This window comes from Cygnus atratus, chromosome 2 (genome assembly GCF_013377495.2).
Source record: "Cygnus atratus isolate AKBS03 ecotype Queensland, Australia chromosome 2, CAtr_DNAZoo_HiC_assembly, whole genome shotgun sequence".
NCBI classification, from domain to species: domain Eukaryota; kingdom Metazoa; phylum Chordata; class Aves; order Anseriformes; family Anatidae; genus Cygnus; species Cygnus atratus.
In genome coordinates, this window is record NC_066363.1 from 34098417 (window position 1) to 34125456 (window position 27040).

General features: G+C 42.7%; 2 protein-coding genes across 3 annotated transcripts in view; one reads left to right on the plus strand and one right to left on the minus strand.

Moving 5' to 3' along the window:
- The first annotated feature begins 1174 nt into the window (after positions 1-1174).
- MALSU1 (mitochondrial assembly of ribosomal large subunit 1) lies at positions 1175-6940 on the plus strand. Its single transcript, XM_035562451.2, has 4 exons — positions 1175-1374; positions 2301-2473; positions 4017-4098; positions 5422-6940. The coding sequence occupies exons 1-4, from the start codon at positions 1203-1205 to the stop codon at positions 5607-5609; spliced, it is 615 nt and encodes a 204-aa protein (XP_035418344.1). The 5' UTR covers positions 1175-1202; the 3' UTR covers positions 5610-6940.
- Positions 6941-11230: 4290 nt separating this feature from the next.
- Positions 11231-27040, minus strand: part of IGF2BP3 (insulin like growth factor 2 mRNA binding protein 3) — a 109560-nt gene continuing 93750 nt past the window's right edge. For both annotated transcript variants that reach the window (XM_035562452.2, XM_050708833.1), the window contains exons 12-16: positions 21586-21705; positions 17483-17557; positions 14007-14138; positions 12629-12742; positions 11231-11689 (exon numbers count right to left, since the gene is read on the minus strand). In XM_035562452.2, coding sequence (XP_035418345.1) covers positions 11588-11689; positions 12629-12742; positions 14007-14138; positions 17483-17557; positions 21586-21705 — 543 coding nt within the window. In that variant the 3' untranslated portion in view covers positions 11231-11587. The remainder of the gene's footprint in view (positions 11690-12628; positions 12743-14006; positions 14139-17482; positions 17558-21585; positions 21706-27040) is intronic.

Consider the following 27040-nt stretch of genomic DNA (forward strand, 5'->3'; position numbering starts at 1 on the left):
TTATGCATATCTGGTATTACTTATTATTACTGCTTATCCAGCAGTGTTTGCTGTTGCTGTTCGAGTGTACTTAGAACAATGGCACCACGAACCTGAGAAGTGGTGAAACTTCCTTAACAACCACACGATGGCTGTGGAACCCAGTTTCAGAAGAGATCAGGACAAAAATGATCTTCATGTCCATCAAACGCAAGAACAGCTGACAAACAACAGATTTGTGAATGTCAGCATATGTGCTCTTACTCATATGGTCGGAATTTTTGGGTAGACCTGTGTGGGGCCTGGAGTCGGACTCAATGATCCTGGTGGGTCCTTTCCAACTTGCGATATTCTATGATTCTATGATTCTAATATGGATAGGTTTCAGGCATCCCCTTTGGAGAAATAACATCAAAGAATGACATCAAACATAAATGTACATGATCTTTAAAAACGACATTTTCAAACACGCCATCAAGAGAAACAGAAACATTAGTTGGGTAGCAAGTTTGTTTAAAAATGACTTAAAAATGAAGTACCGTTTCAAACAGCTTGCTTTGTTTCTCCTCCCCCTATTTGCTGAACACTTCTTATAGCACACAATTAAGAGATTCATCAGATTTAACATTCTTTTCTTACTAAAAGTATTTCTGAGATGAAACTAAGGCTAAAAAATACCAGTTCCTGAAGGGACTGTAAAGAAAGCAAACTATACATTGTAAGACACATCCAGATACCGTGGCCTCATAGTGAACACCTTCAGCCCTGTAGAGTTGAATTTATTTAAAACTAAAGCTTTTATCACTACAAGTGTTTGAATAACAAGATTATGCCTTTTAAGTTTTATTACCATTGTTATTATCATCACTTTGTGAGGGAAAAACAGAACAGGAATTCTTTTGTATATTTTTTTATGCGTCAGTGTAAATGCTCGCATCTTCAGGAGGTGGGGTAAGTGTATTTTTACCCCCCTAGTTTCCAGCCAGCTGCAGCTTTTTTACACCAAACTACAGCCGGAGCCCCAACCCTGAGGCGCCCCAAGGTTGGGTCGCCCTGACTCGACGCCCGCCGCCCCCTCAGCCTCGAGGCGGCCGTTGCGCACGCGCCCAGCTGCGCCCCCCCGGACCGACAGCGGGACGAGCCAATGAGGTGCGAGGGCGGCCGCAGCGCTGGCCAATGGCTGTGCGGGGGCGGGCCGTGGCGGCGGAGGGCGGCCGGCGGGGATGTGGCGGGCGCTACGCGGGGGGCGCCGCCTGCTGCGGCTGGGGGCACGGCCCCGCTCCGCTGCCGCCGCCCGCGGCCCGCGGCCGCTCCTCAGGCTGGCGGCGGGGGGCGGAGGAGGAGGAGGAGGAAGCAGAGCGCTGGGGGCGGCGGCGGAGCAGCGGCGGGCGGCAGGTAGGGCCCGCGGGGGGCGGCCGGGGCAGTCGGGCGCTGCCCCCCCGTGCCTGGGGACCGCCGCCGCCATTTTGTGCTCGGGCCCCTCGGCAGGGGGCCGGGGGCAGCCCTTGGCCGCGCTGCTGGGCTGGGGGGAGGTTGGGGTTGGGAATGAGGAGACATTTCTCCTCAGAAAGAGCAGTCAGGCACTGGGACGGGTTGCCCAGGGATGTGGTGGAGTCACCGTCCCTGGGGGTGTTCAAGGAAAGGCTGGACGTGGTGCTTGGGGACATGGTTTAGTGGGTGACATTGGTGGTAGGGTGACGGTTGGACCAGATGCTGTTGGAGATCTCGTCCAACCTTAATGATTCTATGGCAGAGCAGGCTAGAGAACTAAAATAAGTAAAAATAAAGAAGAGGCTGTCCACTGCATCACATCAGCTCCATTTTTGATATATTGAGCCCATCTACTTAAGATTTTAGAGTACTTTCATCACCACATATTATCACGGGCCTATCGGGGCCTGTTGACAAGCATTGTTTTGAAATATTTTTAATGTGCTTGAAATGAATGTCTGTTGAAGTACTTAGGTTTCATTCATCTTAATCGTCAGGTATCTGATGATAGTATTAACTCTAATATGTACGAATAAAGAGAACTAAATAAGTTACCTAAAAGAAACCTGGATGTTTGCTAACTGCTCTGTCTAGTTATAGAGCACTATTTACGAGGAGAGTGCTTAGTACTCAGGTTTGATGATTTTAAAAAATGGCTTTTAAAAGTCTTCCCCACTGGATTGTCAGTACAAACCAAACTTCACAGTGAGTGGCTAGCTTAGGCTATAATTTAGTTCATTGCCGTTTTGTGTTTTTAATAACTTTCAGAGTGGTTGATGCTTGCAATTTAAGAGAGAAATTACCACTCTCTTGTTCTTTCTCTGTTCCAGATACTGCAAAGTTCAACATTGATTTTGTTGTAGCTCTGCTGAGGCAAGAAAATGCAAAAGACATCTGTGTCATCCAAGTACCTCCAGAAATAAAATACTGTAACTATTTTATAGTTGTGAGTGGATCTTCAACACGACATCTCCATGCAATGGCACATTATATGATGAAAATGGTAAGAGTTCCCACTGCCCTCTCTAGGTTTTTGGGAGTCGTTTTAGGAGGAGACACTCTGAAATTAATTTCCCTAGGTTTGCAGGTATACAGATATACAAGGCAAGATGAAACTAATTATCCTTATGTCATTTAGTTCTAAATACACCTACCAACAAACTGTACTTTTCTCCTATAGTGACGGTACTCAATATGTAGAGATTATAATTTAAAAACAGCCCTCTCCGTACTTAGAACACTGATGACAGTAGCACAGTTTGGTGGCTAGAATGAGAGCATCCATCAGTGATGTGAAATGGTGCTGGTGACTTGTGTCCGTGACTGACTTCTGTCCAGCAAACTTCATAGCTATTACCACTCACTCTAAAGAGAGAGATGGTCTTGCTTTTCAGTGCCTTTCTGAGCAGGTGAGGGGAATTTATTGTTCTCTGCAGGAATTTATGCACCTTTGCAAACTAAAATTGTGCCTCAAGTTAGAAGTTGCATTAGTGTGATCTGAATATAAGTGTTTAATATGTACTCTATTGCTTGCATAAACTGCTGGTCTTAAATCAACAGCCCTTTATCTCCCCCAGACCAGGATAGATCAGTGAATACTCCCCAACTCTGCAAAAATGCCTGTGCACTACAACAGTGTGCTCCCTCTGGTGGCTGCAAGAACATCTCTGTAAGAGCAGAGCCTCTGGGGAGAGACACGGGGTCTTCCTGTGCATCCTGAAAAACTGGGAAGCTTGGCCAAGTACTCACGAGTGGCAGAGCTTGCCTGGCATTGAGAGTTTTGTAGACAAAAGTAAGGTGAAGCATAAGGCGTGAAGTATAGCAGATGCTGGGGCAGCTGGCTGGCTTTACTCTTACAGTACTTAAAATGTCACGGTAATGGCAAACTACACGGCCAACTACCTACCTTGCCCCAGCTGAGATTTTGCAGTCCTGCTTCGAATTTCTCCCTCTCCTCTATCACAGTTATTCATAGCCTGTAAATCTGTATGCCAGCTGTATTTTCTCCATCTTGCAATGAGTGTTCAGAGCCCGCTCTCGAGGGGCAGGAGGCTTGTTTGAACACCTTCCTCATAACACCAGGTCAAACTTGTTTTCTCCCCACCTCCCCTTTGCCATTGGGCATCTCCATTTCTGCATCCTTAGCTAGCCAGCACGAAACACCTAAAGGTATCTGAAAGGAAGCAAATCTTGATGGTAATGGAAGTTACGGGGAACCTATACCTGAAAGACTACTTTATTGCTAAGTAACTGTATTCAGTATTCATCTCAAAAAATGGCCACCCAAAACTCATGGGTAACTATGGGAATTCTGAGTACTGGAACTCTGATAGCAAGTCTGGTAGTAAATCCCACTGATAGATGTGTACTTATTTTCCAGAGCTGCAGCTGTATATGCAGCCCTCAGAAGCAGCATTGAGTTATCTATCCCATTTCGGATGTAAAACAACTCTCAACAACTTGAGAAAGTCAGGTTTATCTGTTCGGTTTAAATGCTTTTAAATAAACGTGAAGTATTTCACTTCCTGATGTTGCTTCTCTCCCAGTACAAGCATCAGAAAGAAGACACTGATCCTCACGCTCAGATTGAAGGGAAAGAGACAGATGACTGGCTGTGCATTGATTTTGGTAAATATTTGTGGATCTGACCTGTATGAAGTTCTGCATGGGCCCTTTGTTGAGAGAAACATCTCACTGTGAGCCCTGGTTGCTGTGGAGAGTTGACAACAGTCTGCTGTTTTGGAATTCCGGTTGTTTTTATTGCTTGAACTCATTGAGCTACTAAATTAATTTTCACTAAAATCACGGGCACTGAAAAGAAAGTAGCAGCTGCTCTTCAGTGGCTAAAACGGGTCTTTATAACTTGAAGATAACAGTAGCAAGAGAAAAGCTACTTCAGTAAATTTTCTCAAGTTTATATGATCTCTGGGCGAGCAGGGGCTCTCTGTACGCTTCCGTAATCATGAGCTGTTGAACAGACTTTGCCACTGTCCAGGTCATACCATGGCACTGGGTAAAACCACAGTCCTAAAGAAACCGAGTTCAGTTCCTTGTTCTTCACGTGTGAAACTCTACACACAAACATAAAGACTTTACCTTCAGAGAGCATGTCACCTTCGCCACTGTCTCTGTAATCTCAGCCTCTGAAAGAGAGAAGGTGAGTGGGCAAGGAGGCAGTGCAGACAGTGATGAGGCCTCCGTTACTTTACTGTTCATGATTTTTGATAATCATAAACTGAAAACTAATTGCATTTGAAGGGCATAACTACAAAGTACACTACAATTAGTTTTACTACTGTTTTAACAGAACTAATGAAGCCCTGTAAGGAAAATCTTAATACAGTTAGCTGGTGAGCCTGTGTCAAAGTTTAAGCCTGTTTCACATTAAAAAACACCTGAGAAGCAGGGAAATACACCTAAGGAAGACCAATGGGCTATAGCTGCTTGTCATTGGTAATAGAGGAAAGCTGAGAGTCCACCTGTAACTTTGGAGAAGGGCTTCTTTCAGGGAAAAATTCCTTCAGCTTACTAGGGGCCAGAAAGGGGGCAACTTCTTTAGTCTCAAGTTTTATGATACCGTTTTAAATCAGAATGTTGTCCTTCTTGTTCTCCTGGCTGTAGTCTTGCATTGTTTGGGAGGAATGACCAATTCCTATCTATCTTCACGAACAAGAATCATCAACTGAAGAGCCCTCCATCAGCTGACCTGTTCCATCTAGCCAGAGTAGGGATGGAGGGCTCAAACTCTTTGTACAGCTGGAAGCACGGTTGTGCTTTACAGTTCATTAATACAGAGAACTAAGTTTCACTGCTTTTAGGTTACTAAATTTAGCATACTTACCCCACCCTGAGTTAAAGCCTGTACATGAATATTTTCAGACTTACCTGATGGATTGCCCAGAACGGGTCACTTCCTACTGCTCAGCTGTTGTGAATTTCTGTTCCGTGCAGGTAGCATAGTGATGCACTTCATGCTGCCGGAGACACGCGAGACTTACGAACTGGAGAAGTTATGGACTCTGGGTTCCTACGATGACCAGTTAACACAGATGACTCCACAGTCACTGCCAGAAGACTTCATTCTTGGGCTGACTTCCCAACAGCAGTGGGAAGCGTCACCATCTTGTGACAAGAACTGAATGCAGCTGCCGAGGTGGCAAGTAGAAAGAGAAATGAGTGTGCCTTAACAGACATGAGAGGCATGCAGGCTTCAGTGCTGACTCCGCTGTCAGTGCAGTTGATCAGCACAAAACGATGTATTTGCTGGATGGGCCTCAGTAAATTGCTGAAGGAGCTACCAGAATGCGATAAAGAAGGAACCGTATCACAAGGGAGCTTCCTAGGAGAGTCACTCCCTCACTGGAGTTTTAAATAGAAATCTCTTCCCTGCTCCGTTGCAGCTTGCCCTGAAACTCAGGCATAGCTTCTACACTGATCATTTTCCTACTATCTCTGAAAGGCCTGCCCATAGTGGCAGTGCACGTGAAGTTCCTGTGAAAAGGCTGGAGTGCTGCAAGGTGAAACATGAAATAAGTAGTACAGTTTAGATGCGGTTTGTATTAAGCCAGTTGCTTCTGGTCATGATGAAGCAAATCATGTGCTGAGTTGAAGGAGGAGAGCAAACATAATGGTATTACTGAGCGCATAAAAGCTAAGAGCAGCAGTGACAAATAAATGTGTCTTGAATTAACAGAACAGTAAGTCACTTCTTCAGCCAAGGCCAATCTGTTTTTAATAATAATAATAAACTGAAGAGCTTGAGCTCTGTGCCTTCATATTAAGACACGCAGCTTACTTTAAGTGTGCTACTGGCCTATCTCTGGGCTGTCCTCTCACCTAGTTTCTGGAAAAAGCAATGAGGCAAAGGTGCTATGGCAGCGTAAACCTTCAGCCCCCTTGAGCTGGGGGAAAGATCTGCAGGAAGCCCTTAGCACTCAGCGTTACTTGCTGTTAGGCAGTTCAGCAGTAGTTAGAGCTTCAAGTTGGTAACAAAACTTGTCTTTATGTAAACTACAGGACAGAGCTGTCAGCAGAAGAGTAGAATCTCTTCCTTGAAATTGGCCCTGCCGTGCATCAGGAAGGAGCAGCAGTGGATGCTGAGGGTAGTCACCTTTTACCCCATAGCCTACTTCAAGCCCTGACAACATCTCCTCCCTACACAGCAACTGCTGGTTACAGTGCTCAGAGAAAGTTTTTTTTTGTTTGTTTTTGTGTGTGTTTATTTTTGGGGGGTGGTTGGGGGTGGACTGGGCTTTGTTTGTAAACGAAGAATATCCTCTGCCTCATTTCAGCCTGGTTATGTTACCCTCCTGTGTCTAGCCTCTTTCAGGAAGAACTGCCTCTGAATTCACCTGCTTTCTGATAGAAGGCAGCAGATAGTTCTCCAAATTGAACAAGGAACATTTACTAATGCAGTTAAACAACGCAGATAAAACATATTTGACCACAAAATAAAGGTGGTTGTGGTAAACTCGTCTGCAAAAGCTTTGCAAAACACTTCACGATACTTTACAATCAGTAACCCACATAGAGGAAAGATAACATCGTCTCTCCTATAGAGAGACGGGTTCTGTATCTGGCATTACCTCCCAGGAGAGATGTGGACCCTTCCCTGAAATCATTTACCTTTTACTGCTGCTACTGCAGACACGCACTGCTGGATGAGTAGAGGCAGATGTGGCAAACATTATGCCATTATACGTACCTACTGTACCTTACGTTTAGTAACCAGAACTACACGCAGCATGCTGTCTCGCAAAGAGAATGGTAGCAACAGGAGAGTCTAGAAAAGAACGGTAAAGACTAGGGAATGGCTGCTGTGGGAACAGACAAGGACTTTTGTGCGTGTCTGTCATCCCTTTCCAACTGTAAAAGTCAAAATGAGACAACAAGCAGTGAACTATATGAAGAGTGTAACTGAATTTACTGTCAAAGCATATTGTGAAAATGAGTTAGTTGAAACAGTCACTAGTTGCTATTAATCAGAATTTCCAGCTCAGGAAAAGCACTTCCTCCCCCCTCACTTAGAAGAAACTCCCATAATTTGTACCACCCTACTGCAGTGCCGCTGCCAGGTTACCAGCCGGACTTGCTGAGCCTTTGGCCTGACCCTTGCAAAAGCTGGGACCTTGGAATTAACAGAGATGGGCTGGCTGGTCACTACTGTGCAACACTAACCCCATTTGGAAAGAGAAACATTTGGGGTGTTTCAGCTCCATGGATAAGTTGAGTCTTGTGTAAAATTATTTTAAAAATTAGAGTAGTTGGTCCAGGGAGACTACAGATTCATCATTCAGTCCTCTTGGAGAGGTGCATGCAGGATCTCTTGATGATGGGATGAACAGGAGAAAGAAGTTCCAATGCGAAACTTGTCATATTACAAGATTTCCTATGCTGCGTTTGAGTAACTTGGGTATCAAGCAGTGTTTGCATCCATAAATTGAGCTAACATCTGTTACAGCCCAGCTTGAGTGCTTACCCCATGATTTCTTACAATCATTTAAAAATCCCGTGCCCTAGTACCACATTGAGACTGTGTTGTCCTGCACAGCATACATGCTTCATTTAACGGAAGCTAACACAAAGAGCGCATGCCTTTGAAATAGCAGCTTAAGAATAAAAGCTTTGGGAGGTTAGAAGCGAGTAAAAGCATCATGATTAAGCAAATGCTTAAGAACAGTCAGGGATTGAGCTATCACAAATGCACCAGCGATACAGAGGAAGGCTCAACTTAAGTTGCTCAAAGGGCAGGGATGCCAGTTCTGAGAAGGTTTCTCAATATCAGCGTGGGAAAATGAGCTGGAGCTCCCTGTGAAGCGCAGAACCATACAGGGTGTTATCTACGTACATCATTCCTTCAACTCCCTCCTTTCAATGGTCAGTCCCTTTAAGTGAGCTGTGAGGACAAGTAGGAGGGTGCAAGAGTTGGGAAAGTAAGCCTGGTTTTCCATTCCACTTTAAATGGTAGTTATACGATTGGTGAACAGAACCCCGGTTCCCCAGATCCCTCCATCTCCACCTAAAGCATTCACAGTTATGTATCTAAATCAAGAGGAGATGCCACCTCCCTGGCAGCTGGGGGGTGTTTGAGGGTGGTAGGAGCAAGATGCAAGTTACCACATTTGCTCACTGTGGCTGGTTCTGCCTATCCACGCTCCTAAGGCCATGTTCCTTCCACAGCTGCACCACACGGAGCGCCAAAGTGAAGACTGCATCAAAAGCAGCCAAAAACTTTTGACTACAATTCAGATCTCGCTTCAAACCTGTTAAACGATTCCTTCACATTTGCCCTTGGTCACGACTTCAGCACGCGTTCCTTCCAGAGCAACCCAGCCCAACTTGTCTGCGTGAGACGAGCCGTGAGCTAAGGGTTGTTCTACAGACCGCGTAGTGTTGGTATATGAAAAGGAGAAGACGAATTACAAGCCACAGAAGTCACTGCTTGTACTGGAAAGCGCAGACATCGTAACCTGGCTGCTGGATGCCTGTGGGTGACTGTTCATTCCTCCTCGGTTATTACTACAGACAGAAAACCAACCTGATCAAAGCACCACAAATGCTTAGAGCAGTCAGTCATTATGCCTCATTAGTTTAAGAAAACACCACACAACTTTATCTGATGATAGGAGTTAAACTCTTTATTCCATTCAGAGGCATCTGGCAAGTGGAGCTGCATTGGGGGGCACATTACAGATGAAAAATGATCCATACTTTGTGGATATTGAAATCATTTACAGTATTTACTTTCTAGCTATTCCCAAATACTCCAAATTACCAAGTCTCAATTGAAAAGAAAAACATGATTTACCATACTAAGTCTAGAAATTTAAGAGATATGACAGTATTTAAATCAGTAGATGTAAATGCAGCGCCTATTTGTAAAGTAATTTTTTATGGAAAATAATGAAGTCAAATCCTTCTCAAATGTTAAGAAAGGAATGTCAGACTGACTTAAGCCTCAACAAAAATTAAAATGCTATGACTTTTCATACTTCAGTAATTTTAAATTCATTGTAAGAAAAAAAAATTATCCTAAAGGCTAGATGAAGGTCACTGTCAAAAAAGGAAAAGAAATTCATTTTTCTTTGCTAAATCTACAACATAAGTTTGTGGTTTTTAAACCAATTAGTAAAGAAGAGATGCAGGAAAAACACTTCAGACCATTTTCAAAATTATCTAATCTGTACAACAATGATCTTTGGGAAAATTATCTAGTCTATGTAGTAATGCCTCTATTTCAACATGAACCTAAGAGGTAGATAACAAAATGATGAAACAAATGTTTTTGCTCGTTGTGCCCCTCAAATCAGTGCAGCATGGTGATTCTGATCATCTCATGCACAAAAAACATCACAAAAAAAGGTTCAGAGGTAATAGCATGGCTCTGTCGACCACACACATACAGGCGCGCACGCGCACACACACACACACAGCAGTCTTTATGCACCATGTGTTGCCACATTTTTTTTTTTAAACTGAGGTAGACTGAAGTTTATTGTAGAAACTTGAATGTGTCACTATTACCACAATCATCATTCAAATTACATTCGGAAATTAAGAAATTTGGTAACTTTCCTGTTATCCCTGCCTTTTGACATTTTTTTCTCTAATGGTTGGTTGCAGAACGTGCATAAATCCTGCTGCATCTATTATAAGCCAGGCTAGAGAGGTTGTTGTTTTGTTTTTTTTTTCTTGTAATAGTTTTCAAAACCTTCAAAGTGGCTTAGTGTGGCCCATAACAGCGGCTGGATATGTAAACTTAGCCTTTCATTATCTTTCAACGTGATCAAACACTGTTTGACCTTCCCCCATCGTGGTAACTGAAAGCAGTATGATGTGATCTGCAGACAGCAGAGACCCCCACGGCCTCAAATACGCTCTAGCAGATCGAGTGTTCTATCAAACTGAAGATGAAGCTTGCTCTTTGAACAAAATGGCAAAGTCCAAATGGGCTGCAAATGGTTAAATGTAGCATTATTAGGTAGTGATGGTCAAAGGCACAAAGGGTTCATGCATTCAATCAAGTAGCACAAAAAAAAATTCAGCCTCTTGCAGCCTTCTAAATTTTTCCCCCAACCCCAGCCTCTTGCCATCACTTCCTTGTCCTGTTCCCAAAAAAGTACCGTCACAAACTTTTTCATCCCATCTTAAAAGAAAACTAAACGGCATTGCTGCTATCAGAATGTTGGCATCATTCACTATCTTTTGAACATTCACTGAATTTTTTTTTAAACAAATGATGGTGTTGAAGCCCTCAGAAAATCTGAGGCTATGTTTTTTTTACCCACCTTACTCCCATCAGCCAGCAGCTAGAAGTGCTCTACTATATTTTCCCCGATAAGTCTGTAGTACTCCTGGCTGGTGGCTGATCAAATTTTAATTTTTTTTAAAAAAATAAAATGCTCAAGAACTATTAGCTTTATAAAGTATACAAAATACCAAAAAAAAAAGCAAAAAAGGAACAATTTCTCATTGAGGTACTAAATGCCTGAGGTAGTTTAGTAAAATGCATATTTATCTTTTTATGCCCTGGCCAACACCATTCAACACTTCCCTTAGGTTATTCATGGCAGTGTTATGTAAAAATGCAACCAAATTCTTTTTAAAAAATGCCACTTGTTTCAACGTTGGGACTAACACTTAAACTCTTGTCGATACCCTTGCTCTAACCCTAGCCCACCCACAATCCCACCCTCCAAATGTTTCGTCTTTTACAACTGGACCTATGAGAGCAATGCCTTTTCTTTTTGTCCTTTTTTCTTTTTTTTTTTTTTATAACCAGTGAACTCAGAAGAGAAAGCTTCATTAAACCAAGTTCTAAAATTGTTGGGGAATAATAAGAACAATAAAAAAGACTAACGAGTTTATGTTAAATTGTGAGAATAGAACAAAAGGGAAGTGAAGGGGTCCTTATTTTAAAGCTGGGTTTCAAAAGTTTGAGAGAGCCTAAAGAATACATTCTCAGAGACAGCGTTCAACGGTTGCCTGGTCCTCGAACAGGTGATTGGCTTGGTGGATCTTCTGCATATAACTTCAACAGGTGCTCACCACCCGTCTCTCTGTTGCACAGTCTGTCTTTGGTCTGGCATCTGTCTCTGATGGGCCATTTCCTAAACCTTTATTTCCGTCTTGGCTGAGGCTGTCCGCTTTGCAATGTTTTTTGCTGTTGCTGCTGCCTTCTTACCTGAGCCAGTATTTCCTGAATTTTTCTCTGAGCAAGCTGAAGGATATAAAGAAGAAACAACCCATGATGATGCCATGCTGCTTACAACAGACTCTGTAGATGCTACTGGGATACAGAAAACATGGAATAACTAAGTCCCTACTACTCACTGATTACTCACTAGATAAAATACACTTTGGGTAGTCATAATGTAGTCCCAAAGCACAACTTATTTTAAACTTCTCTACTTTTTCCACCTGCCACAACTACCTGCGTAGTCAGTTTTTCCATCTGTAATACAGAAAGCATGAGCATAGGAAGATGACTACCAACAAGACTAACTGAAGTTTCAGCCTAATTTAATTTTATTCCCTGGAGATACTATTTTTTTTTTTTATTTATAGGAACCACTGCTTCACTGGAGAGCAAACTAATTTTTCCGTACACAGATTCCAGGAGGTTTTAAGTTTTACAGAACTTACCAGCCTTCCCCATCTCATTTCTAAACTACGAGGCACCTGCAGCAACATGACAAAGGAATCAATCTGAACTACAAGTTAGGTGAGGGAAGGAATCTTGTAATCCTTTTCTTTATGGCATTAAATCAACAGATCGGGAGATGCGGACAGATTGCACATATATGTGCATTTCTTGCCAGGTTCTACGAGATGGCTTACACCCCTCTTTCATCTGCACCTTCAGTCCAATCACAACCTGGGGTTTCTTTTGCTTTGAAAGTTTTAACAGTGCCAGAGCCTAAACATGTCAATATGACACTTGAAAGAAGATTGTTTTATGTATTTGAGAGCACAAAATTGCTATAAATCTTTCTCATAGGCACGAGGAAAATTTGTTCAGCAAGGCCATTAGAGAAGCCTGGCAAGCAGTGCTTTCTATACCCTGAACAAGTGTTTTCCATCCCTTGGCTCTGCACACGGACAGAGAAGACAGACCATGGAAACAACAGGGCAATGTAGACATAATTTCCAGTCCTACCTGGCATGCATAGAAGTGACCAGTTATTTTCACAACCACCTGATCATTTTCATCAGGTGTCTGGTCACGAGGGACTACAACTTCTGCACTTGTCAAGTTTTGAAGCTCATTTACCTATAAATAGATAGAAGTAGTCAGATAATCCTGAACCACCAAATATCCCACAACATGCCAACCTCAAACATGCTGCTGGCCATAGAAACATCCTCTAAATTATGCCTAAAAAAAGAAACCCACTACAGAAAGCATCTTCATGCAGCAGTGTACTTTGCAAGATGAGCCTTGTCTCTCTAACATAAATTAGCACCAAGTTCTCTAGGTTTGTAGAAGTGCTTTAGAGACCAAATACAACACACAGAAGGTGTTAAATACACCACTTAAAAAAGCACATAGATGCCACAGTGTTTGCAATTGAGTTTACAAGTCTAAGGGCAGAAAACTCATACAATGTATAATGTAAGGAAGAACGAATGTAGAAATATTTGTAAAAAACAGCTTCCACAAGACGGAGAATGATAAACAGAACAATGAGAAGCATCCAAACTATTTTCAGTAGCCCATCAGCTTCTGTATTGTCCGATTTACACTCCTTTTGTTTTAGAAATGCATAGCATTATATAATCCAAAAGTATTCTGCACAGCCAATCTTTCAAAGATTTTAATCCTTTAATCTCTTACTACTCCGAGTAATAAGGAAGTCCATGCTGCCTCCTGACACACAACTTCAAGACCCCATTGTACTCAAGGATAGCGACCCAAGACTGAACCGTTTCTTTGCTAGTATCAACTAGCTCCTGATTAACAAGCATATGGAAAATACGGGAGTACCAGCACGCTTGCAGGTCTGAAGATCTGAGTTGTATTATTTTATGCAACAAACTGATCTGAAGGGATGCCATTAGTTAAGACAGAGCAAATCACTTTCTCTGTTGTTTTTGTCATATTGAACGTGTCCTAATTTTCTACCACTTTACAAGTTATGCTTTCACTCAATTCAGGACAGAAATGCCACCTTTGTACACACTGGATTTGATCTGATTTAAATCAAATGAGGTCAGTGACTATTTCCCCCAGATTTGACACAAGGTAAGGTTCAAAGAAAGTGGTCTTAAGTGGGAATATAATGGAAGAACAACATTTCTATTAATAAAAGCCCTACAGATCTGACTGCAACTTTTTTCCACTTTTTGAATTAAATACATCATTCTGTGAGATTCTCTTGAGACAATAGAAAGCTTAACAAATACAACAAAGAAAATAACACCAGCTTTAACATAACTTCAAAGGATTAGCTATTAGTTAGCTAAACCTTTAAGTCTTATGTATACAATGAAATAAACATAACTGATTAACACTACGTTTTATTCTAGCTACTTACTGTTTTGCCTCCTTTACCAATAACTCTACCAGCAGCATAGGATGGCACTTTTATATGAGCCTCAAGTTTCACTTCTTCTTTAGGTCCAAAGAAGTTTTCTTCTTTAAGTTTTCCATAGATTCTCCCTTGAGCCTGCAGAAGTGTTTCCAGTTAACGAACGTGCTTACTGAAATCTAGTTAACTTCAAAGAAATTCTACAGAAAGCAGCGTTTTCAATGCACAACCCCAACAAGCCATTTTCCCCAATAAATGCAATAGCTAGCAATAGCTACTTTCCTGAAGTATGTCTTTGTACCAAACTAGGAAGCAGTGCTGTACAACCTTAAAAATTGCATGACAAATCAGTGAATCAAAGAACGATTTTAAAAAGATCATTACTACTCTATTTTTCAGTAGAAATGTTGCTTTTAAAATAAGCTATTACATCTCTATAGAAGTAAAGAGTAGTAGAGAGAAGAACCGTCTGGCTGAAGCTTTTTTTTTTTTTTATTATTACACCCAGAAGCACAGAATGCAGTTAATTGGCTCAGAAATCCCTTTTTTTTTTTTTAAGAGATGCTAAACTAAAAAAAAGTCATGGGACAAAGACTTCACTTACAGCAAGCTGCTTAGTTTTACACTCAATTACAACATATTGTTTAAAAAATAAATAAATCAGAGCTAGCTCGATCTTCTGAAGTGGAAAATTAAAGCTGTCTAGATCTAAATGGCGCCATGGGAACAGGATCACTCCAGCCTGCACACAGTTGCCTTTTCTGGGGAATATGCAAGTGCCAGGTAGCAAGAAGGATGTCCACTGAGACTAAGCCACTGAATCTCACTGATCTTTAAAAGACATTTATTTCCTCATTGCCTGCCATTCGTCAGTGAATTCCTGAGAAGTGACAACTGGAGTTTTGTCTCCACATATCCTAGAAGCACCAAAAGATGAATTCTATTGAGGTACTGAATAGAGATGCTCTGCAAAGAGCAGAAACCTATGGTCACAGAGTCTTTCCAGTTCAGGTCCTTTTTCTCCTCCTTTAAATGAGACCCACCAGCCCTGTCACTGCACACCCCCTAAGTGCAGCCACCATCCAGGCTGGCCAAGAACGCAGTGGACCACAAAGTTCAAGACGACCACGTGAATGGATAATTAGGTTCAGTAGTGGCAGCTTATCTTATCTCACATCCTCAAGCCTAGTCAAGTTCACTCTATTCTAGAATAGGCAAGATGAAAGACATTTGGTGACCTTGGACCTGAAAGTACTTGGTATTTTTGTAGGTCTGACTCCATGTAAACAGTTTGGGAAAAAAAACTATAATGTATGGCTTTGGCCTAGGTGGGAGATGCACTATGAGAAAGAAGGCACACGTGCATTACTGCTGAATGATAGAACAAGGTGGGATGTTGTTTTTAGAAAGATTTGCGGTGTTAGAAATATATTTAATGTCTTCTCGCTGTTGAAAGAGTCTTTAGAGAAAGGAAACAACTGGGTTGGCAAGTCCTTTGCAGTAAAACAGTGGCTGAAATATGTTGTCTACACTCGATTCCACTTCCGCTGCGCATGTCCCACATCCAAAGCAACGAGATCCCCTGTGAATGTTGGCATCTGGGCATGCCTAAACTCTAGGGAGCACTGCAGCAGAGGCTGTAAACAGCAGCATATTCTCACCCTTCTTCCAGCTCCCTCGCTAATAAATAGTCCCGCATACCACAACGTCCTCAGGCTACTGCAGCTGAGGAAGAAAGGGGTGCAGCCACTGCAGCTACCACTGACATGAATCACAGAACAGAACACAATGTAGTAGGGAAAGGATGCCAAACTCACAGGCTCTGCACTGACACGGCCTCTCCGAGAGCTGGTTACTACTCATCTGAGCAGCAACCATTCCCTCTTCAAATTGCTGTGCGCCCAGACTGCATTCTTGTTGTGTAACAAGAGTCTGTGCTCAGAGATGGAGAAGACACGCAGAGCTGAAGGACAGCAGTGCTGAAGCTTGGGCCTGGCCTGGCCTCCTTCAGGTTAACAGTGGTTATAAAAGAAAGGACTGAACTCTGCCTATCCCCAGCAAGAGGGCATTGTTCAAAGAGTAGTAAAGAGCTATGGGGGCTGGAGTGATGGAAAACTAAGGGATAGTCCCTCACCTTCTCGAGGCCAGCATTCTCAGGATCACTGGATAGTACAGTGATCTACACGTGCAAACAGAAGCCTACGTGTAGAGAAGTAACTGATGCTTAATTGGATGTGGTTTTAGCCAAAGCAGGGGGCGCAGAGAAGGGAGACTTTCTGCAAAGGGTCCAGGCTGGGGAGAAAAGTTGGCAGAAGAGCCCTGTGGTACTCCAAGCCAACACTGTGGAGGAAGCCTACGGACAAGCCTTTGCCTACATGAAAGTCAGGATAAGGGGCACCCAAATCTACTTGGGACTGCTACTCAAGGGTTGGCTGACGTCTGACAAAGAAAAGGTACTCAAAATTCCAACCTTGTGCTGATCCCAGGTCATGAAAATGCTTCATATGTGGAGAATGCCATGTGACCAAGCCTACATATGCACAGAAAACCTCCAGGAGGCAGAGCTTCTAAGTTAAGCTTTGCACTCACTAGCTTTTCAAATCTATATGGAAGACACTGAGCAACAATCCCAAATGCATCCAGATCACTATTACTCCCGTAAAATACCTGCCCTGATATTTCTCCAAAACTCCTGAAGGCATTCATGAAACTGATTCTAGATATGCCTGAAGTTTGTGCGCCTTCTTCCTGCAAGATGCCCTGAAGCAAAAATACAAAGCCAAAAACAAGAACAGGCAAGAGAGCAATGCCAGGACATGAACTCTCAGGTGACTTCCTACCTGCTCCGGGCCTCATCTGCGATGAGGCTGGGCTGCTGCACTGAGCCATCTGCACCACTCTTACCGTGGTCAGCTCCTTTTGGTGGTAACTAGATTTAGCCCTTGGCACTTAAGGCAGAAGGCCACTCCACAGCTCAATTTGAACACAAATGGGATAATAGTCTTGGAGTATCTCTGTGCAGCTGTAGTGTAAATACAATTACAACCCTTGCCTTTATCTGCAGAGCCACCCAAAAAGCACTTTCCAGTCAGCATGCAACAGTAACCTGGGGAGACTCAGTCTCATCTTGTTATAACAATTAAATACACTGCACTATCGCAGGTATTAAGACAGGCTAGAACGACTCAACTGTTGCACTCCTAGCTAAAAACGGAGAATCAGGAATGCCGTATGGTCACACTGACACTCTAGACTTGATTCTAACTTGCATGAAACTGCTGCCAGTTTGCAGATGACCAGAACATAGCCCCTGATGGTACTCATATATACATGAGATACCTTTCAGCAAAAAGAAAGCAAAAGGAGAAGATCATTGACTAAATTTCTGAATACACTTCAGTTGGAACTGAGCAGTTAGATTTCACTATTGTCCCTTGCAGCACAAAGGCCACTACAGATTGACAAGTTTTTATATGGTATACCTTAAACTGAGCTTCTGGAGGTCCAGTGATGATAACCATTCTCAGCTTGGCATCTGGTCCTTCAGCAGGGGCAATCTGGAATGGATAAACATAGCTTTTGGTAGCTGTCTTTTGAAGGAATCATTTAAAGCCACCTCCTCCCCATTTCAGTCTCACATTCTGTTCAAGAGCGAAAAGTTATTCATTACTGCAGCAGCATTACACTTCAGTCATGACGGGTTTGTTCTCTTTAAAGTGCATTAATTAGCTGTAATGAAATGTGGAGAAATTGGCTAAACCATAAGCAAGCTTACTCCTGAAAATTAAAAGGCATAACTACTTGTCTGCATATGGCAAAATCCCACAAGCAATTTTCATGTGGCTATGAGGGATGCAAAACATGTAGCCTTCAAAAAGAAAAGTATGGTTAATAGGCTGAGATTCTTATCCTTGCCTGCTAACTTAAATAGTCTAATGAGTTTTGCTCATTAGCAGAAGTTTGCATCTGTCCCCCTGAGAGCAGAAGATCACTTTACTGTTGTAACTAATCAGGTCCAAAACATTCCTCCGCACTGGACAATGAGTTCACAGTTTCCAAGGGTTTTCTATCTCCAGACATTTGTGTGACCCAAATAAAAATTAAGCTCCACCAGAGCTGAGACAGATACGCCTGCAGGGCCTTTAGCAGTTCATGTCACCACAAAAGTAAGATTTCTGTGGGTGTTGTTCTCAGACTCCATTGACATTAAATAATTCAAACTAGCCTCTGACATTCTGGATGAATCTTTTGTTTATCACAACTGACATTTCCATTGTTGCGTCTAGTATTACAGAGCTGCTGTTGAATGGGCAATATTTTAAACACTACAGGATTTCATCTTAGCTGTTGGCATGGGGATGTTATTCATATTTAACAGCTGTAGTTTATTTCAGACAAATTACCAGTCACCATGCATCATTTTCACTAAAGAATTTTGCTAACCAAAGTTTATATAATTATTCATATTGTACCCTAAGATGGAGAATAGATTACATGCTAGTTATCTGGTTTGCATATTTATTTTTCATACCATTTCTGCATTGCAATCGGCTATAGCTAAAAATACACGTTCACTTTACAACAGTACATTTACTAAAACACCAAGATGGGGCATTGTGGTAAGGGCAAGCACAGGATAAATACATTCACTCTTTGGAATGCAGGAATTTCACAGGGGTAAAATTTTAAGGCACATTTGGAGTCAGCTGACTGAGCAGAGCTTCGCCTACCAATTTCCATTCCAGTAAGATGGATGTTGTAGTTTGCCTTTCAGTTACCTCATTTTTTCTTACTGAAAGTCTGCTTCTTCATTGAAATTTTAGGAAAAATGTTTTCCATCAAGTCTTCATTATATCTTTGCATCTTATGCATATTTAAGTGTTCTGGGACATTTCTTGCTTTGCTCTCCTCTTGGGATGGCCTGTTCTCCACAGCTGGAGCAACGCCTTGCCGAGGGCTATGAGAGAAGCACGCACCTACCGACTGGAGCATTTCCAAGTCTGAAGGAACAATCTAAGAGCCTTCAATGTTAATTCTGTCTGCTTTTGGAAGGAGAAGCTATATACGTACAATTATTATTCAAGTGGTGAGTTTTTAACTTCTGAGAGAACACTTTTACGTTCCTAACCTGGGGGGAGTCTTCCATATGCTGAGTTACAACCAGACACCTTCATACACCCGAAATCAGCAGCACACATCCCAGCTCCTTCAAAGACAGGAAGGGGAACTGAGGGAATTATTTTATAAGCAAGGAGATGCCAGCGTTCCCAACAGGTCCCAGCACTCCCCTGTGAGGTGGCAAACCTCTGCCTGGCTCTAAGTAATTCTGTCTACACAAGGCCCATGCCAAGCCTGCGCCACCAAGCAGCAGTCCCTGTCACAGGAACACAACCCAAGGCCATCAGCAGCTGCGTGTGCCTCTGAAGCACTGGGCTGGCCACAACCTTACGCAGAGCCCCTGTGCATCTGCAGTTTATTTCGTCTTATTTTGTGGCTAACTAGTTTCATCAGATCTACAAAGCTCAGCACGAGCACAAAGAAAATGCATGCGGATGTAAAATGTTTTCATATGTAACTATCTCCAGCACCACCCAAAACAAGCTCAGAGCATTGTGCACACAAAGCCTTACCTTCCTCCATAAAGCACGATTACTAGTTTGGGAAGTTAAAAGTTACTCCAGCAGCACTCCCTCAAGCTCTTCACTAAAAGCACAGATTCCTGGCTTCATGATTTATTATTTTGCTCAGAAGATACGATAAAGTGCAGGCGGTCAGCACAAAGGAAGTTTAGAAGTTTCAAGTCAGTTTGTACTAGCTGTCACATTTGACACTTGTTCTCCCACAAAAACAAGAGTGCTGCTCCATGTTGTTTGGTCAGATCACAGTTGAAATTGTGCTTTTATTCTAACTGATAGTCTTAAACGAAGCCTGCAACTTCCGGATTTAGCAAGCATATCCTGTATCCATACAGTTCTTTTAAGGCTTGATCCTACTTCCACAAAAATCTTCCTCACCTTACTGTTTATTGAAGGAACAAAAGACCGGAGCTTTAACAAGCTTAATTTCAACTAATGCAGGTACATTAAGCACATTGGGTAGATGGGGTGCCAGCTAGTAAAAGCAGCCCGAGGCCACTGTTAGCCAGATGTGTGAGAAATGCAGGGAACTCCCTTTCCATTAAAATGTCTTCCAAGAACCAACTAACGAACTAGTTTGGACTGGCTCTCAGAGGTCCAGGTTATTCTGCATTTCTCCTCACCTGGCAGTATCCTTCCATGTACCACTTCATCTTTAGATACAAACCAGAGAGGGAGAGGGAGGGAAGAAATCCATCTTGTGATACATCACACCTCCACGCAAGACAGGTTCAATGAAGAACCACCAACACCTTGCACTTCCTTCCATTCCATCTTCCCCACTAAAAACATGACTGTTAGTGCTCTAACGTAAACCACCCAGACAGTATAACAGATATTTAGTGTACTGCTTAATATCAACTCCGGGGTTCCCTAAACATTTTGCCCTGCACACTTAGATGGATGAACACCTTCCAGGAGAAGCCAAGCCTCACTGGCTTCACCAAGCTTAACTCAGCAAAGCCAACTCCTGCCCCTGAACTTTGGCAGATCCCTGCTCCATAGCGCTCACTGAAGAGGCCACATCTCCTGAGCAAAAAGGAGAAAACGCTTGTTTCATTTGTGCAGGAAAACTTCAATCCAACAGCAGATAAAGCTACAAACGGCACTGTAGAACACTGAATAGCTTAGGCCAAGACGTTATCTTTGCAGCACAGAATAGCAAAACTGGCCATTTTTCAAGAAAAAAAGCTCCAGCACCTAGAAAAGCTACCTGTAGTTACAATGGTGTTACTAGCAGAAACCCAAGGCCTTCCTACAACTCCCCTACAACTGCTGCTGTTACTATCCCCTACAGACAGCGGAATCAAGGATTTCAGCAAACTGGTTCAAATTCAAACTTATGCTTCCACGACGTCAGCCTCTGCAAACCGTCTTGTTCTCCTCCCCACTGAGGTGGCTGACACGCAGTCAGGCAGATGTTAAAGCAGGGCGCCAAGGTAATCGCGCTGCTGAAATGCAAGCTGAGCCAGGAGCTCAGGCTAAAGCAGAGGTTTTAAAACACGAGTGCTTCACCGTGGAGCCACCAGAGGCTGACAGCCCTGCCTGGTCCATCCAGAGCCAAGCGAGAGTGGTCACAGCAGCAGGAGACATCACCTGTGCAGTTGTTTTTAGGAAGGGAGTTTACCTCACCAATTTTCACTTTACCAAAAGCAAGAAGAAAGCCTTTAAGCACCGCATCATTAAGACTTAAGTCTGTTTCTAAGAAATCGAGACCACCAAAGTAGCTTTCTTTGCAGCTTATATTTCACACCTCAGGAGACGTTTGAAAACATGCTTCTAATTATCTTGTCTCAAGGAAGATTAAAAGATGATTTATAAACAAATGTACCATTTATCACATCACATTCTAAGCACAGAGTGGGGGAGGACATTCACAAAAACATGGCTTGTACAAACTTGCTGGAAGTGTCGTGGGGAATAGACAAAGTTAGTCAGTGTAATAATACCTTAATAGATGCGCCTGCAAAACGAGAAAGTTGTTTGATGTGCTGTCCCTGCTTGCCAATAATAGCTCCAACTGCCAAGGCTGGGATGAACAGATGAACAGTCTCAGACTCGGGCTGTTGCTGTGGGGAAAAAGGAAATATGCAGTGAATGTTTTTGAACATTATGAATCAGACTGACAGAAAAACTGGTATGGAACAAGCATGCATGGAAATGAGGGAGCAATCTTATGATGCCCTCTGAAGTCTGAATATTAAGGGTCTGCCTTTTTTCTGGAAATCATTGAATTCACAGAACATGAAAGAACAGTTTGAGCCAAAAGAGGATTCTTCCATCTTTTATAAAATAATTGCAATTTTCTTGCCTAGAAGTTCTTCTAAAAACCATCGAGTCGTTGCTTCTTCACGAGGCATTCGTTCTTACCTGTCACTGTCTTGATGCGTTTCCACATGCAAGACTCTGCAGATGAGGCTGCCACAAGTGAACGGGCTACAGTCAGAGCAGCCAAACTCTTTCTAGTTTTCCTAGCTGTTTTTTTTTTTTTAATTTTAGATTGTGCTGAGGGCTGCACAAAAAGCCTCAGAGTTACATACATGCTACAATTTCCTTTGTGTGGGAGTAATCTGGAATGATAGCCAGCATGAAAATTGCCAGTGGTTCCTCCTGTGTAATATTATGCAACAGCCAGGGTCCTGGCGGCGGGCCCGAAGCAGGCCAGCAAATTAAAGGCGAGATGAGGCGTTTGTGCAAGTGAGAGGGCCCGAGCGCTGCGCCCACTGGAGACCAGGCACCACCGCGGTTTTCTATGGCTTTCAAGCAGATGCCCCAGCTGGAGAACACAATCTAACACTCGAGCTCCTCTTTACGTGCTGCATAGCAATGATCAGACCGCAGGGCTACATATGCCACGCTAAACCGTAACTATTTTACCAGCCTCAGAAGCAGCTTCTGAAGAGCTCGTCTCGGGCTAGCGGAGCACCTCCGAGTACCCACTACACTGCAGTACCATTAATCCATCCATTTACGTCAGGATTACTTCTCAAAAGCACTTCACACAAGCCCTTCTGTGAACTAGAAGGCATTTAAGACCTCTGCTGAAAAAAAATACCTTCCTCTGAGTCGCCCTCGCACGCAGTTTCTGAATTTGTTGCCTTCATCCTTGCAGGAGGGCCAGCGAGCCCTCTTCCTGCAGGGGTCTTCGAGGGAAAGACCTTCACCTTCACACCTCCACCCTCGGTGCCTGCCCCATAGCCCAGCCCCAGCGCCCGCCGGCAGAGCACGGGGACCAACCCCCCTCGCTCTGCTCTCCTGTGCATCGTGGTAAGGAGACAGGCCCACATGCAGAGCCTCACCAAAGCAGCCTTTGCTGCAATACTTTAAGAAATAGACACCCTATATGCAACACAACACAAAAAGCCGCTAATTTTGCTGTAATCCAACAACCACCACCACCTATTGCTACTTTAATTTAAGCGTCTCAGGAACTTCTTTCAAGGGGAAGCAAAGTCCCAGCGCGTTAACCGTAAACAAATCAGAACGAAATGCTTGTTTCCAAGTTTTACCGCTTTCGTTTGGTAAACACAAGTCAACCGTAACCTCGGGGGAAAAAATTCCAGGCACAGCTCCACGGACCAGGTGAAGAAACCCCAAAATAGGATATTTAGCATAGAAACGCACTCTGCCAGTCGCTTTAGGTGTTTGCAACCGTTACACAACTCACCCCGTGTTTCCACACGTACGAGACAGCAGCATTCACAGGCAGCTCGCACTGATCTTAGCCCACGTTTTGCCTGGACACAGGATCCAGACCTCCACAGCCAGCCTCCCCGCTCCTCCTCGCGATTTGGGGCCAGCAGGATTGCGGCTCCAGCTGATTTATGGTGCCGGCAGAGGGTCCCTGACCTGAATAACCACAGAGCCACACAAATGGCAGTCCTGGAGCAAGGGAGGAAGCAAGAGTAACTAGGTCGGGGCATGGGAAAAGGTGGAGCAGCCCTTTTAATCTGCCTAGAGAAAGGTTTAAAGTGATCTCAAAAACTATGCCCTGAAACTACGTATTTGTAATGAAAGATAGCAGTCATTTCGGTATAGATGTTAAACTGCTTTCCAGCAGATTACTCATTTTCTCCTCTTATTACTACCAACATCCTGTGAGTGTACTCAGAGTAAATCCTTTTACATCTTCCTCGTGAATCCAGCAAGATTTCCAGTAATTTGGAAACACTACCGTGGACGCTTGGCTGATGTCATCACTTTGGAAAAGTTTCTGAAGGGATACAAATTGGTGAGACATTTGTTTGTTCCAGTTCTGTTGCAAGGACCCACACTACCTGCACTGGGTGTAGACGCAATGACTTTTTCCAGCCAAGCCCAGACAGCTGAACAGAGAGCTTAGTTACTCTCTGCAGTGACCGCTACCTTCAGTTATCCCCACACCAGGAGCATGCAGGAGTCCTCTGCCAAATTTTTCTTCTCCACGTGCAGCTCCAGCCCCCCCTCTTCCAGCTACACTTTAAGCTAACTCATACAACACTGCTACAGATCAAACGTGCGGCTCCAGCTGGTTGTCAAGAAGTTGCACAGCTTCTACCTCGATCCACCTCCAGACATCTCTCTCCTATACAAACAAAGCAAACTTCATTACTTTTGTTTGCAGATATTTCCTGCCTTCCCTCTGTTGCCCATCTGCCTGCAGCAGAGTTTTCCCCTCTTCTTCCCAAAGCTTGATTTCCAGCCGCTCTCTTGGCTAGGTTCAATTCACCACTGAAATTCCTTTCTGCTGCCTCACCCTTAAACATGAAACATGGGCAACAAAGGCAATGAAAGACGGAAGACATACACGTGCCTTCCCAACCCTACAGCCAGCTCAGTGCAGCTCTCTCTCCCCGTCCATCCTTATAATTTTGACTTGCTGATATTTATTTATGCATTGTGAGTGAGGTTCCTTAACATTACAATTCCATTTTGGTGTAATAGAGATATATGTTTATAAGGGAAGGGAGGAGAGTTTGTCCATACTGAGCTGATTGCATATCATCAGTTTTCATATTCTTGTTTGCAGAAGTACATTGACACGTGTGTAACCAAATTCATCTCCAGTATAATATAGGATTTAGAGAAATTATGTCCATTTCCTCACCCGCACCAATTTTTAACCACTCAAAAGAAATACTGTTTGATTTGTTTTAAAGCAAGAACATCAAAAAAGACAGGTCTTTCTTTTTTCTTCTGGCAGAAATCAAGTATAGCAAAGACTTCAAGAGCAAATAAATTGAACTTGCAGTTATGAGAGTCTGTTCACATCCTTACCCACAATAATTTAAAAATAATTTTATATTTACTGAAAGACTGTCTTCCAAAAGAAACACATCAAAACATAATGCAATGACTGCACCACCCATCAATCTCGCAGATGCTTCTGGTGAGCTTAGGAGGGGAAAAAAGTCAACTATAATTTAATCTTCTCCGTGCCATGCCACATAAGTCATGTAGCTTTCCAGGAACTTCTAGCATGCGTTATATCAGAAATAGATTCCTAGATCTTAAACATATGTTAGAGGCACTAAATTTAGGAAACTCATTTCCAAATGCGTGCAATCTGAGCTTCACATTCACTCCCATAACAAGGCCAAAAGCAGCTTCCTTAAACGTATAGTTAAAATTTAAGGACTAAAATGCATGTATTTTGGAGAATAATCATCCATTTGGACTCTGGAGAGCACCCCGCAGTTCATCTTACAGTTTTCTTTCTGAAAGAAGCGTGCTACTAAAAAGACCATTTCCAAGCTATTGGGGTAGGGAGAAAGATGCTTTATCAGGTCATGTTTAATGTGCTTTAACAGGAGCTGTAGCACTGTAAGATGGGTTCACTAATATTTACAGCGAATTTATCATTTTGCCAGGTTTACAGCCTCCTTATAGAAGGATGAATCATTTTTTTTTCCAGAATTTTAAAACTTCTTAAAGATAGTTAGCTTATGATAGGTCTTCATCTTTTTTAATTTGAAAGGCCTTAACTGTATGGTTATAAACCTAAATGTTTTTCAGTTTAAAGATTAAAGTAGCATGCACTCTTTATGGAAGTTGTGAAGTTCATTAATCATGAAGTTGTCAGTAATACTCATCAACTAGTTTTTGACACCAGTAAGGTCTCCTGCATGTGGAGAGTTCTTTGTACTCTTATGTTTCCCAGTTAACTTCATTTTCCACCCACATATAAAATAGTTTGTTCAAAACCAGCCCTGGGAACTGACTTCACATAAAAACATAGAAAAACAACTTTAAAAGTATGAATCTAAGCTCTCTAAGACATATACGGCCCGTATGTCCACCTGAACTTCTAAGTGCCTCTGAGGTCTGTGGTGCACAGAAGAGCTCTTTTGCCCCAGCAGTATTTGTTAGATGGGCTCAGTACTAGTTGTTTCCTACCTTTAAATAGGTACAAATAATATAAAACAAGCACAGGGGGGATTGTCTTTGTTTTGCTCGTTCCTGCTACCTGATGGAAGCTCAGCTGTTGATCGAATAGCTTACGTTCGGTTTGACCTGCATACTTCTGGGTGGTGGGGCAGGAAGCCTGCGCACACCTGAGAGAGATCTGGGGAGAGATTTTGCCTCAGATAGGCGGGGCACACAGACTCTGCCAGAAGGTTTGCTCAGATGGAGAATTTCGTTTCTTAGAATAAAAAAAGAACAACTCCGGAAACTGAGATTTCTTAGTTCTAAGAAACAGATTCTTGAAGAGCACGCTGACCAGAAACAATTAATTTGGTTCATAAACAGCTGCTAATACTTGCTTTGTTTCTACAAAAATCAGCATGCTTTAAACAAAAACAGACTTAATAAGCATTTTTCATCCATATCCAGCACGTTTAACTAATGAAAACAATTTTAAATGCCATTTTTGTTCATTAATTGGATTCCAATTTCCATCCAAATGAAGTTCTAATTTTCATCAGGCTAAAAAATTAATCAAGCAAATAAGAAAAGCACCATTCATTTAAAAAACACAAACTAGAGCAAATATATTAACGAAAGCAAAGCAACCTGAATATTTGTTTAAACAGGAAGATTCACTATGTGAACAAAAGGTAGCTGTGGTGCTACAGGCTACACTAAGGCTTTCAGAAAGGTAACTGAAGTACTGATGTAAAATGAAATAAGTCAACTTAAATCGGATTTCCTGATTGTTCATTTAAATCATGATTGAAGACAGTAATCTAATACACAGATGTAAGTTAGTCCACACTGCTGGATGAAGCTAAGCAACTCCTGCACACCAGTAACTAACATCTTAGACTAGCCCAACTCTTTTTCCCCTAGCAGATTGGATGCGTTTCCTTCCAGACCTCCTACAAGCCCGCAAACACCAGCCCCAGCCCTCTGCTATCTGTCCCTAGTGTAACAGCCCACACCAACATTTTTTTTAATTTATATTTAATTTCCCACCTCCTTCCA